This window comes from Nesoenas mayeri, assembly GCF_963082525.1.
Source record: "Nesoenas mayeri genome assembly, chromosome: 3".
NCBI lineage: Eukaryota > Metazoa > Chordata > Aves > Columbiformes > Columbidae > Nesoenas > Nesoenas mayeri.
Genome location: NC_137544.1, coordinates 78827528 through 78841814, shown reverse-complemented (window position 1 = coordinate 78841814; position 14287 = coordinate 78827528). Strand labels below are relative to the sequence as shown.

Here is a 14287-nt window from a genome sequence, read left to right as displayed (position 1 = left end):
CTGCAGCTTTAAAATGGTTAAAATAGTTTCATTTGTCCTGAGCTCATTATTTTGTAGAATCATAGAATGGTTGGATTGGAAGTGACCTTTAAGATCATCTAGTTTCATACCCTCCACCATGGGCAGGGCCACCTTCCACTATACCAGGTTGCTCAATGCCCCATCCATCCTGGACTTGAACACTGCCAGGGATGGGGCATACACAGCTTCTCTGGGCAGCCTGTTCCACTGCATCACCACCCCCACAGTAAATAATTTCTTTCTTATTTCTAATCTGAATCTTCCCTCTTTCAGTTTAATGTCATTACCCCTTGTCCTGTTATTACACACCCATGTAAAAAGTCCCTCCTTACCTTTCCTGTATGCCCCCTTTAGATACTGGAAGGCTGCTATAAGGTGACAGAATCACAGAATGTTACTGCTTGGAAGGGACGTCGAAAGATCTAGTCCAATCCCTTTGCTGGAGCAGGAACACCTAGATGAGGTTACACAGGAATGTGTCCAGATGGGTTTTGAATGTCTCCAGAGAAAGAGACTCCACAACCTCCCTGGGCAGCCTGTTCCAGTGCTCTGTCACCCTCACCGTAAAGACGTTACTTCTCATATTTAAGTGGAACCTCTTGTGTTCCACTTTGTACCCATTGCCCCTTGTCTTATCATTGGTTGTCACTGAGAAGAGCCTGGCCCCATCCTCCTGACACTCACCCTTTATATATCTGTAAACATTAAAGAGGTCACCCCTCACTCTCCTCTTCTTCAAGCTAAAGAGACCCAGCTCCCTCAGGCTTTCCTTGTAAGGGAGATGCTCCACTTCCAGAGGTTTCACCAGAGCCTCCTTCTTTGGGCTGAGCAATCCCAACTCTCTCAGCCTGTCCTCATAGGAGAGGAGCTCCAGGCCCCTGATCATCTTTATTCCCCTGCTCTGGACTCACTCCAACAGGTCCATGTCCTTGTCATCCTGGCGGCCCCAGAGCTGGATACAGTACTTCAGGTGGGGTCTCACGAGAGCAGAGTAGAGGGAGAGAATCACCCCTCTTGACCTGTTGGTCACATTTCTTTTGATTTGTGTTCTTCCCTTCATATGCATCTTGTGTTTTGTCCCTCCAATGAGCACTTTCCTCCCTAGTGAATTTAATTTCAAGTCAGTCTGCATTTAACATAAAGACTTACAGAGTTTCACTACCTAATTGTAACACAGATATCTCTGATCGTATTCTTTAGCTTCAACCTTGACTGTCACAAGATTTGCTCAGCCAGGCAGTCCTGCTTTCAAAATGCATTCAAATGTTTTGTGTTCATTGTATAGCAGTAAGAACTAATAAAACAGTAGTGTTTGGCAGTGGCAGACTTTTGTTTACAAGTAGTCATCAAAATGTTTTCCTTCCTTTTTTTTGTGCTTAACTATTATGTTTTTCAATTTTTATTCATTAGCAACCGTTCTGTTTTGCGGATGAGCAAAGATCTACTAAGAAAACCTCTTTTGACAGAAATCAGTCATGGAATACATGTAGGAGCAGCTCACATGACAAATCTTAAAGTGGTAGTTGTCACCACTTCTTTATTGGAGATAAGGTTACTGTTCTTGGTGGCTCTTTAGTCAGCATAGTGTTGTGGGATGGCTTCTACTCCAAGTTTTAACCAAGCTGAAGAGTCTGCCTCTGATTTTGTGTGTATGAGTTGACAGTCTTTCCCAAAGACAAACTGGACAAGCTTATTCTTGCCCCTCCTTTTTTTTTTTTTCTTTTCCCTCTCTAGACCTATTTTGGAATGGATGTTTCTGCTGTTGAGGATCCTGTTCAGAGAAGAGCCCTTGAAACAATGATAAAAACATACGGGCAAACACCTCGGCAGCTGTTCCATGCAGCACATGTTAGCAGACCTGGATCCAGGCTTGTCATGGAAGGAGAACTTCCTGCTGCCATGGGATTACTTGTGCAGTTTGCTTTCAGAGAAACCAGAGAACACACTAAAGAAATAATATATCCAGTATGTCATTCTGATTTGCAAGATGGTTTAATTAACATTCATATGCTGTAATTATTGTACCCTTATGTTTACAGTTTCCTTCCTAAAACTGCAACTTACTCCCCAAATTGTACCACAAAGAAAATACATAAAATTAGTGAAGTGATAGTGAAAATTATTTTCATGCATTTTTGATATATTTTGTGTCAAACTGAGATATAACCAGAATTAATTCAGATCTAGCAAACAGGTGTTGGAAAGTATTTCACTTAAACAGTTTTATACCTTCAGTGACAAATTCTAGAATCCGTGTGCAGACCTATAGTAGGTAAACACATACTATGCTTTCTTCCATCCTCAACTTTTTTACTTTCTGTAGGACAGTTCAACTTTCTTCAGTTCAAATGCTTGTTTTCACTGGTGTCCAGTGAGAGACTGAATTACTGCATTTAAAGAAATCATTATTTTTCACTAAACTACCTGAACTACAAGCTTGCTAGCTCGGCCCTTAAAGAAGTGGGAGAACTCTTAAAGCTATTAATTCAGCTGATGATACTACTGTGCTTCATACTTGCCTTTCTAGTATTTTGAGAGTACTTCAGCAATCCTTACCATGTGATTGCTTATGAGAATGTGATATGAATGATTCTCCCTTACTAATGAAAACTTTTTAACTTCAAACTTATTTGTGCTTATTTTAGAGTCCGTTACCATGGATCAAAGGCTTGAAGTGGGGGGAATACGTTGGTTCCCCAAGTGCTCCAGATCCTGTTGTCTGCTTTAGCCAACCACACGGAGAAAGGTTTGGCTCTCTCCAGGCTTTGCCAACAAAAGCTATCTGCGGTTTGTCCCGCAAGTTTTGCCTTTTGATGATATATAGCAAGGAGCAAGGTATGAATTTGTGCTTATTCTCTACATGCACAATAGAGGCAAAAATGAGCCATAAAAAATAAATCTAATGCTACTATTATTCTCCAGCAAACTTACTCAATTCAGTCACTTTTGCCAAAGATTGATTTATAAATCCAGTAACAGCTTCCACATGTGTGGTATTTTTCCTGGAGGGTGGATTTTACTTGCAATTTTCAAAACTATGCAGAAGCATCCTGTAATTAAGTTGATTTTTTTTTTTTTATTAAAGTGACTGAAATGTGAGGATCTAACTTCAGAACTTGCCAGCAGATTCAGTCCAAGAACTGAACAAATGAAAAGAACATGAGGCAAAAGAAAGGAGACTTAAAAGAACAGGTTTTAGAGGCAGAGAATGAGGAAAGTTATCAGTAAAAAGCAGAGGTGAAGGAGATTCTAGCTTGTGGTAAAACGTAGACCTGAGATTTTTATTGTTGACTGTCAAAGTGATAAACTCTTCGGTTTGATATATGACAAAAATATTATATGCCTTCCTTCAGGTGTGAGAAGCATGCACAGTACTGATATTCAGTGGTCAGCTATCCTGAGCTGGGGATATGCAGATAACATTTTACGACTGAAAAGCAAGCAAAGTGAGCCTCCAGTAAATTTTATACAGAGCTCACAGTTCCATCAGGTAAAAAAAAAATAAATCAGTCTCTTGGTCTTCAGTTTAATATTGCTAGTTTAAGTGGTGTTCTGACTTGGCAGTAGATACTCTTGCTTTCATTTCCCTTCAAAACACAACTATTTTTAATCTATATGATTCTCCTTTAGAATATGTCTCTCATTGCTCCAGTGTTTTTCATTCCTGGATGTGTTCCTGTACTAGGTAAAGATCCCTTCTGAATGCATTTGGTTTTTGTAGCTTTTCCCTCCCATGAAATATTGTTGTGGATTTATAAAAGCCTAAGTTCTGGGCCAAAAAAAAATGAATACAGAAAAAAAATGCACACATTAGTAGTAGGATTCCTCTGGGAAAGACTGTCCAGAAGGTGGTTAGGGAACACGGTACAATCACCATTACGCTCCAATGGTTGGTGACACTCTACCAAAAGATTTTGGCTTATGTGGTTGTGGATCTATAAGTCTACAGTAGTTCACTGCTCTTTAGTGGTAAATTCTAGGCTACGCAGAATTTCCCTCTACATTTTTTTTTTTCTGAAGTAATAACAAATGTGACCTACAGCAGGTGTATTTTAACTCTTGGATTTCTTTAGCTTAGGTATTTTACATGGCTTTTTGTAGGATAACCAATAAAGAATCAGTTTGACCAAATGCTATGGCATAATGAAAATAGCAGTGAGAACAGTCTGTTCTGATTTTTTTGTTGTTGTTGTTCTGGCTTTGTTTTGTCTTTCCAAGGTAACAAGTTGTGCTTGGGTGCCAGACAGTTGTCAGCTGTTCACAGGTAGTAAATCTGGTGTCATCACAGCATATATGAACAGATTCACTAGCAATACGGTAAGTTCCATTGGGTAGGATTTATATTTAAGGATTTAGCTGTATCCACTATTACAGTCTCTTAAAAAAACCAAAACCAACCAACCAACCAAACACAGGAAAAAGTGAGAAAAGGGGAATATGTTATATTTGGGATAGTCACTAAAAAGATCATGTGTTTCTTTATTATTTATGTTTGAAGGATCCTCTTTGACATTGTTAAATAGATTTCTCAGCATGTTTATTTGTGGGTTTCTCTTAAGCTGTTGTTCACATACTGCTAGCCTTCAGTCAGCCCTCATCACCTGGGTGCATAACTGATTACACATACAACTCTGACTGTATTCAGGCTAGGACTTGGAACTGAAGCTCAATACATTAACTGAAACTGTGGAATGCATTTCAAATTCAGAAGGGACTTACTCTGCAGAGAGCCAGGATGAAATCTCAGACAGTGGACATGTTAGGCATTAAGCCTCTTCACTTTGTTGTATTCCTCAAAGGGAAAAGCAGTGAAGAGGGAAAAGTATCTTGCATTACTTAATGCATTAGTGGAAGATACTGAGATAATAGTAGAAATCACTGTGATACTATGTGGTAATAAGCATGGTATGAAGTATAAATGGAACATAAATTCATCTTCTGGTTCAGGCTGAGTTTCTGAATTTGTCTGGCCTTCTCCAGCAGTAAATTCTACTCTTTGTAGTTTTAACAAGGAATTCACAACTTTCTTGAGAGGTCATTTTAGGTGTGTCTATAGGATTACCTACAGCAACAACTAAACTAAACCAGTTTCTCAAATTTAGCTTGATACAGGTACAGGCAAACACATTTGTAGTATTGTATTCCTTGATGCTCGACTCACTATATTAGCATGGGCTAGAGGGAACCTTGGCATGGTCTGCTATGCTTGCTCGGTTTCCTCTCCAAGGGTGGCAAACAGGCTGGGAGGAACACAAACATACAGTGACTTCTTCCTTGGTTTTTTGGTGTGTGTGGTGTTGTTTTGGGTTTTTTTTTTTTTGTTTTTTTTTTTCTGGTGATCTGCCACACAAACTTCCTGAGCTCAGCATCTCAGGAGTTTAAAATGAGTTTAAAAAAAGAAGCAGAGCCTGAAGCCTGCCAGCTTCAGCCAGTTGGATCTTAAGTAAGGGACTTTAACTGCTCACCAGAACAGTGAATTTTTTAAGGTACCAAAATAGAAATTCCATATACTTGCCTTCTGCAATGCTGAGAAGAAACTCTGGTAGTGGAGTTATGATTATTAAGTTCCTTGCATTTCTTAGAAACAAGTGATTTTTTGTTTTTGTTCAGCTGCACAGATGTTATCTTTGAGACCATCTTTGCTGAATTTCTCAGCACTGACAGTTTTACATGCCCCAAGCAGACTGACCTTGTGCCAATTTTGTAGCTCCTGTTGTTGAGTCAGTTACCCAAGTCAGGGCTGCAGGGAATGCAAATGTGCTTCCTAGCATCTGTTCTGTATGCATCTTGTCAGCTGTTCAGTGATCAAGTGAACAGTCTGTTATAATGCAGTACTTGAAACGTGAATATTTGGCCCTGTTTCACATGTATATAATGCATAGGAATGAAACAGTTATGTTGTTAATTGGATATGGGAATTCAAAGGCACGCTGTCAGAATTAAAAAATACCTCAATTTTGTACTTCAGATGCTCAGTTTTTCCTAGCCTTTGTTTAACATGGTCAAAAAACTAATGAAGTACTGCTCTGAAACTGTGGTCTATCTTGACAATAAGTCACACCTTCATGAAAACATCAACAAAGGGTTTCTGGTAGTACAAATTACTCCAGCCTTCACTTGCTGACTACTAGAGTTGTCTTGCAAACAGAAAGAGAGCAGTTTAATGATCTGTTTGAGTAAAACTGGGCAGTGATCATTTATATTTTCCACTCAAGTGCTGTAGGCCATCATTTGGGGTAACCAACAGAAAGAACTGCTATTTAAAGGTAGATCCATGCCTGCATGTTTTTCCACATCTAGATACTGTTTAGGGGTTGTCAACTATAAAAGCAAGTGTGAAGTAAAACGGGATTGGTATCTTAGGTAGGAGGTAATTATTTTATAACTTAGTTGATCTTAATACAGTTGGTACTAAAATTCCAGCTTATCTCATAACGATAACCCAGAGAGGAATCAATAAACCATTGATATTGGTATTATAGAGAGAAGCTGCTAAAGGTGAATCCTGCATTCAGTTCAAGTGTTGAAATGCAGTTCAACAGCACTTAAAGGAGATGGGAGGGGCACAGTAAAAGAGTTATGAAAATCAGTTCTTATTCAGAAAATCAGAAGTCTTGATTATTGATGTTATGGAAAAGTTTGGTATATTTTTTTCTCTAAACTGAGCAAGGATTAAAGAAGGATCTGCATATGTGAGATATCGCACTGTTCTGAGAATGACAACTGGATACTTTCATAAGTGTGTCTTGGATGAGATGCTCAGTGGCAAGAGCAAAATAGCAGGTCTTCCCATTGTCAAAAAGTATGTTGACTTTTGCAACGTTATATAGATTATATTGTCCCTTTTAGTGCAGAAAGACAAGAAAATTTTCTACAAACTAAGAGTTAGGCATATGTGTAGTTCTATCTTGCCTATTTCTACATTGAAGCTTTTTGGAGACCTCCTATATACATCCTGTACCCTCACACAAAAATGCAGACAGTGTTTTCTGATGTGTGAGGAAACAAGCAGAAAAATGTTCCTTTCTTTTACAAAGGTTATTCTAATCTCTGTACAGCAAGTTGTCTTAAATAAAGCATTAGTATTCTGATGAAGCAGCTCCTTCAACCTGGCATTTTTTAGTAAGTCTAAAACATTTCAAATGATATAACTTCTGTTATTTAGTGTTAAATCTGCTGCTTTAATTTTTATCTAGCAGTTTCTATATTCAGACTTGACTTTCTGCCTATTTTTCCAACTTGGTATCACTGAAAGACTTGGCACTGACTTGAGGAATTCCAAGTAATTTACCGTACACAGACTGATAACTGCTGAGCTGGGTTTTCCTTCTGTGTTTCTAAGTGCTTCCTTTAGGTGCTAAATTATTGGGAACTGTCATTTCACTGCCACATGGAAATAGCAGTCTTGCAGAAAATAAATTGGCCAATTTCAAGGTGTGTAATTGAGACAGAAGTAGTACAATAATTCTTCATTTCTACTCATTGGGCCACATCAAAATGTTTGCTTAGACTAAAACACTGGAAACAAAAGGTTGAATATTGATATGTATGGCTTATCACATTATAAAGCATTAAAAATAAAGCATTAAAAACATTGCTAAACTGATGACATTAAAAGCAATAACAACCATTATTGGAAATTTAAGAATTAAATTTGTCCCTAGGCTTATTCTCTTCAGAAAAAAAAGGCATTCACTTTCTTTTTCATGAGAGTTCATGTTTTATCTTGCTGTATTCCAGCCTTCAGAGATAGAAATGGAGTCACAAGTCCATCTGTATGGTCACACAGCAGAAATAACGAGTTTGTTTGTGTGCAAACCATACAGTATAATGATAAGTGTCAGCAAAGATGGAACCTGCATCATATGGGATTTGAACAGGTACAACTATATATGTAACTTTTTCCAATGGCTTTCTTTTAAATACCTGGTTTACAACTTTGGAGTACATTAACCCTTTTAAATTTAACTGAATTTGTTCCATATGTATCTTAATGTGAAGTCAAACCCCTACTGTTTTTTTTTCTTTCCACGAAGGGTGCTGAAATACTAGAATGAATATGAAAAGTATCATAATGCAAAATGATGTTTGAACTTAATATAACTCTTAAATATTTTCCTCAAATAACCTTTTCTGTGTTTGAGTCTGAACTTTAGGCTTCTTCTCTTTGTTTTCCTCAGGCTATGCTATGTCCAGAGTCTGGCTGGACACAAGAGTCCTGTGACTGCAGTTTCAGCTAGTGAAACAACTGGTGATATTGCAACAGTTTGCGATTCAGGTATATTGAGCAGTCAAGAAAGCTGTTTTGACTTGAAGACCAAATAAATCATGAGGCTTACTATTAAATTAATTAATGAGTGTGTGTTAATGATCTGAGGATGCATTTGGTCAAATAGGAACACTTTTTTTATTCTCACAGAGTAACAAAGATTTCTCCAGAAATTATTAGGCAGGTGTTTGAGTAAAAAATAGATCAAGCTGCTAGCTTTATCTCTACATAAAAAAAACACCTTGAAATTTCAAGAGATTGCTGGGAGACTTCTACTCTGTGAATTTGGCTGCTTGCATTTTTAATGGACTTGTTGTCAAAAGTACAGGTCTTCAGGGGAGTACAGTGAAATACGGAGCAACAGAATTTTTGTTATTCAATCTATCACTTTAAATGCTTCTATGTCCCCAGAAGTAAACATAGATCCTCCCTTATTTTAGAGCAGGTTTTTGTATACTCTTGTTTCCCACAGAGTACTGTTTCTGGATGAGAGCATTAAGACCTATTCAAGCAGTGGAATTTTTAGTATTTCATAAATCAGGATGCTCATTGACTTAAAGGTTGACTGTGGGCTGCAAGAGTGTATTAGTAAAGCAGGGCTAAGTAAGAGTCCTCCCACCATTTTGCTGTCTATAAGGATACCTGTGTGTATTGTGTTGAGACTGGGAGGAGAACTGGGTCCATCTAAATGACAGAATATTGTTCCATTGATCTAATGAGATACAGAATATCCCTTCCCATATTGTTAGAAAACACTTATTGACCCAATTCTTGCTTTGTCTGGGCTAGTGTTCTTTCCTTTTTGGCTTGAGTAATATAGGTCTTACATACTGAAGTATGTTTTAGCCACCTTGTTTTACTGTAGTCCTCTACAGGCTGAACTGAAACTAATCCTCTTCCACATTTGAGGGGGGGGGAGAGGAAAGGGGCAAAATATCAGCAGATTGTGTTAAAAGACAAGACGAAATTATTCTGGTACTTTCAGAAACCTAATATAAATATTAAATATCGGTTTTAAACCGGTATGGAGACTTTCAAGTCCATTTCTGTAGCTCACAAAACACTTTTTCTGGTAAAGATCATATTCTTTAATTGGTAAGGGACGTGTGTTTCAATCCCTTTTAAGACAAATCAATAGCTGTGTTATTACTTCTTTGATAGAATCAAATAATCCCAGATAACCTGGTAAAATAACTGTGCTTGCTACTTTTAAGTATTTTGCTTAAAATGCAAGCCAGGGTATAAGAACTAGCTGTTTCAAGTAGGTTGTATGAATTCCCTCTTAGTATATGAAAATTGGTCATGAAAATTAAATTTATATAGCATTTTGTAAGTACGATGTTGCATAAATATGAAGTGATGTCTTCTAAATCACTGCAGTGCCTTGGTGGTTTGCACATTCTCTGTCACAAAAGGAGGGAAGAGGCTATTGTTTATTGCAGCACACATCACTGAGTCATTTAAACCTTCTGATCTTTCAAGATGAATTCTTTAACACTGATTCTGTTGCATAGACCTAGCTGTAGTCTAGATTAATTTTTTAATACTCCCATGCTATGCTCTGTTGCAGTTGGAGGAGGTAGCGATTTGAGACTTTGGACAGTTAACGGTGATCTCGTGGGACATGTGCACTGCAGGGAAAGTATTTGTTCTGTTGCCTTCTCTAACCAGCCTGAAGGAGTGTCTGTCAATGTGATTGCAGGGGGGCTAGAAAATGGAGTTGTACGGTAAGCATTTGAAACTTCTATTAAAATGCTTTATAACTTAGGCTCACAGTTTAAAAGCATATAGCCAAACATCATACTGATATTTGGCTTTAAAGAAGGTGGACAAGCTGTTGTTTAGTTTCCTATCTTAGTAGTTGCTAAATAGGTTATGTTTATCACTGAAATATTTGTAAAATTAAATGCGAAGAAAAATCACTCTTTCTTTCAGACTGTGGAGTACATGGGACTTGAAGCCAGTACGAGAAATAACATTTTCCAAGTCAGCCAAACCTATTGTAAGGTAAAAATCTTAAGTACACAACAAATATATTTTTCTCTTTAGGGGGAAAAAAAAAGCGCCTTGAGTGTTTAACATGGATTTGTCTTGAGAACAGGAGGTAAACACCCATGGCTAAAAAGAGCAATATAATCCTAGTAATTATTCATGAAAGCAAAATGAGCACAAGTGTACTGTATTTGTAATGACAGTAATAACTAGGTTCTGCTGCTGGCAGATAGAAATTAGCAAGTTTCCCTTGAGAACCAAACAATAGCTACTCTCATTGTTAAGTTTTTTTGTTTGTTTGTTTTTTCTCCCCAGAATCTGTATAAAAATCATGAGATAAGATTAACTTTGCCAGATTCAAATAGACAGTGTGTTTTTCTCACTCAGAAATAAATGAAAACACTGCATTTTCCCTGACCATTTTTTATGATGCTGGAGGGGAACATTGGAGAAAGGAGTAAAAGAAACTCAGAGGAGCTTGGAAGCTGCCATTTTGGAGTGCTTGTGTAATTTTCTGTGTCCCCTTGATTTATATAACCAGATTTATTCTCATGCCAAAGTGTTTTCAGAACACAAAGGATTGAGTCTTTGATATCCCCAGTGGTACAGTAGTCTGCACAGAGGCCTTAGAGTTATGCCAAAATTTAACATCTTAATGTTAGTATAGTAACAAATCACTCTGAAAAGTTGTTTTGACCATTTCTGAAATACCATTTAAAAACCAAACCACTAATCACCATTTTCTAGAAATGAAAAACATAGTCTAACAGCAGTTATTGTCTTTCTATTACCTCCTTTAAGAAGCATACTTCACAAAGCTTGTTGATAATGATTTAGTAGCTATTGAATAATTTAAAGTTTCCTGCTTAGATGAGACAGAAAATGGATGCTGAGCTTCATGCTCTCTAACACTACCTGTGGCATGACTGAAGGACTTTGCTACTGTTAGAGCTGAAGAAATGCCCGGCTGAACATAAGTCCTGTGCTGGGCCATGAAATCTGACAGATTTAGTTTCTGCTTTTGTCAGCCAAGCAAGTTCACAGGGTTTTCAGTTTTGTTGCTGAAAAGCCTTTCTTGCAGAAGTAGAAGGAGCAGCCCAGGGAGAGAGTAGGATGCTGCTACTGATCCTGCCGTTTTCTCTGACACTGCAAAGAAAGGAGTATGGAACTGCATGCCATGTCGAGGTGCTGAACAAAGCTGTAGTTCAGCCTGTTTTGTTACAAAAAGTGAATAAGCAGGTATATGCAAATACATTACTATATAAATGTACTCAGGGTCTCTCCTGAGAGCTATTCTTTGTTGGCTATACTCTTAGGGGTTTTTAAATGTCTTCTAGAATCTTAAATAGCCAAATCTGATGTTAAAATAGATTGTTGTCTTGTTTTTCAGCCTTACATTTTCCTGTGATGGTCATCACTTGTTCACAGCTAATAGTGATGGAAATGTTATAGCTTGGTGTCGCAAGGACCAGCAGCGCTTGAAGTTACCCATGTTCTACTCATTCCTTAGCAGCTATGCAGCTGGGTGATGACTATTTTTGCTGCTAACTCATGTCTCTGATGCACTTTAAATCCAAAATAGATTATAGAATCTCTTAAACTGGATTTTGAAGTAGTTTGAATATCTCTAGAATGACTGATTTTTTTTGTATTATTTTTTTTTTTTTTTTCTCCTTAAAGAGCAGTCTAAGGTGGTTGTAAAATTGCATATGTGCATGCACAAACCTGAAGCATATCCAGGTCACCAGGAAGCTCTGGTCATATACTCCAATACCAGCAAAGTGACTCATAAACACTCTAACGTACAAGTCAAAATGCTGCAATAGAAAAACATAATAGTGTTGGGGTTTTTTTAATCACTTATTGGACAGAAGTATTTAAAAAATTGATAATGCTTATTCTCCGTCTTATGTTGTAAAATATTGACAGCATAAAGTTTTGTAAATATCTATTAAAATGTCAGCATATGTATATCTGATTAGTTGAGCGTGGTATAGTTAGCTCTGGGATAAGCAATGCAAAACCTAAAAATCCGAGACCACTTAAAATTGCTTTTTTTGAGAAGCAAAGAACTTAGTAGGTGCTTTTTGCACCATCCTACGGTATTGTAATGCTAAAAACTTAATTTCTTTTATCTTTATATTTGTAATTTTTGGCATCTTCTCTGTTAATATAATAGTCTTTACAACAGGCAAAAATAAAATTTGTCTTAGTGATGGGTAGAGACCTCATGGCATCATGAAGCAATAGTTAGAACATGTTTTCATTTTATTTTTTAACGTAGTGCTAACTCCTTAACTTTGCAACACCTAGCTATTGCAATTCTGTGGCAGAATATATTATATACATACACACAGCTTATCTTCCAGAGCTCTAAAATAAGGTGTTAAAGAAGGCACAGATGTGCTCCTGTTCTAGTGTCATTGAAGTTCAATACACTGTAAAATGTTTGAATCTAACTGCTTGAATAATCAATGTTCATAGGCATCAGATGATTTGGAAGAGTTTATACAGATACACTGTGCAAATGTTATTTATTCCTAGGTGCTATTTTTTGAGGGGAAAAAATAAGCCTCCATTGTAAAAGGCTTAACGAATTTGAATTCTTAGGCCAGATCAAAAATAAACATTTCAGTTGATGGATTTAAAGACCTTTAAACCTGATACCATGAATGAGTGCCTAGTAGTCACGCAAATGGTAAAGCAAGAATGCTACACAAATCTGATGTAGTTACATTTTTCTTTTAAATTGCTTTGCTTTTTCATCATTGACATGTTCCACTATTGCCATACAGATGAACTGCTACATCTTCTCATGTGTAAGGTTCATCTGCCTTCAAAACACTGTATATGAAATTGTCAATTTGTGATGATGACATACACACAAGAAATCTTTATACTTCCTTTGAAAATTCCAGTCTTCAGAAATTCTTGCAACTTCCTGGTTCAAGAACTTTTCAAACTAGACAAACTTAAATGTTCTCATAGTCCATGACACAAAGGCTGATATTTGGTTCAATTACACAAGTGGCTACATACTGTATTAATTGAATTTTAAACTGCAGATTTTGTAGCAGCATTGTATGGGATGGCTTTAGTCATATTTTTCACTGTCTAAATATTAATGTAAGGTCCAAATGTAGACTGAAAAGCTTCCTGGCTCATGTTGAAGTGATGTGCTTTATTTAAGAGAAAAAATACAAATATTGTGGTTTTGGGGTCCTTTTGTGCTCCCTGGTTTGGGGTATTGCTCACAAAGGCTTATTTTTTTATAAAGTAGAATTCCACTTGTTACAAATCAATATGCAAAATTGCTGGCCTTGTAAAGAGTGCAATATTATATATTTTTATGTAAAAGTAAAAATGATTTTTTGAAGCAAGGAATATTTATTCAGCTTAACATTCTGGAACTATTAATATAACACTGCAATAGTATCTGTGCATGAGGTACTGAAATTTCCTGTAAATGTCACATTCCATGCTGTCTTTGTATATACACTGTCACATTGTTGGGTAATAAACAGATCTTTGTACCAAATTGTTTGAGATTATTAGAAACATGTTTCTCCAGATCCATTTCTGCTGGTTCTCATGTCTATCATTTATTAACAATTATGAAGTGAGGAAGTTGTGCTTATGGACTACATCATGTGGCTGTCAAACTGCATGGGGGAGTATAAGATTGGAGTGGCACATATCACTTTGCAGATGTGTACATGTGTCCTTCCTTCCCACAGGGTGTGTGGCTAGAATTTGGATAAAGTGTGTCTCAAAGCAGACACATTCCTCTTCCTCCCAGCTGCCTCTTCTTGAAAACCTGACTGGGCTAACAAAAGGCAGAGGAACAACTCCTCACAGGGTTCTCTGAGGGAAGGAAGAAAAAAAGTGCTGAGTGGAAATTGGGAGACTGGGATCTCTGGGAGGCTTCTGACAGAGTATGCAAGGCTCTTCCAGATGGAAGCCAGGGTTTGGGAGAGGTATGGCACAGCCTGTCTATCTGATACC

General features: G+C 37.3%; 1 protein-coding gene across 1 annotated transcript in view; it reads left to right on the top strand.

Moving 5' to 3' along the window:
• LYST (lysosomal trafficking regulator) overlaps positions 1–13762 on the top strand; it is a gene marked incomplete at its 5' end in the record, with an annotated part of 66810 nt that extends 53048 nt beyond the window's left edge. Inside the window, 9 exons of the mRNA XM_080341600.1 lie at positions 1756–1986; positions 2667–2856; positions 3375–3511; positions 4240–4338; positions 7762–7901; positions 8202–8299; positions 9861–10017; positions 10226–10297; positions 11673–13762. Of these exons, the coding sequence (XP_080197726.1) occupies positions 1756–1986; positions 2667–2856; positions 3375–3511; positions 4240–4338; positions 7762–7901; positions 8202–8299; positions 9861–10017; positions 10226–10297; positions 11673–11811 (1263 nt within the window). The 3' untranslated portion in view covers positions 11812–13762. The remainder of the gene's footprint in view (positions 1–1755; positions 1987–2666; positions 2857–3374; positions 3512–4239; positions 4339–7761; positions 7902–8201; positions 8300–9860; positions 10018–10225; positions 10298–11672) is intronic.
• Positions 13763–14287: the final 525 nt, after the last annotated feature.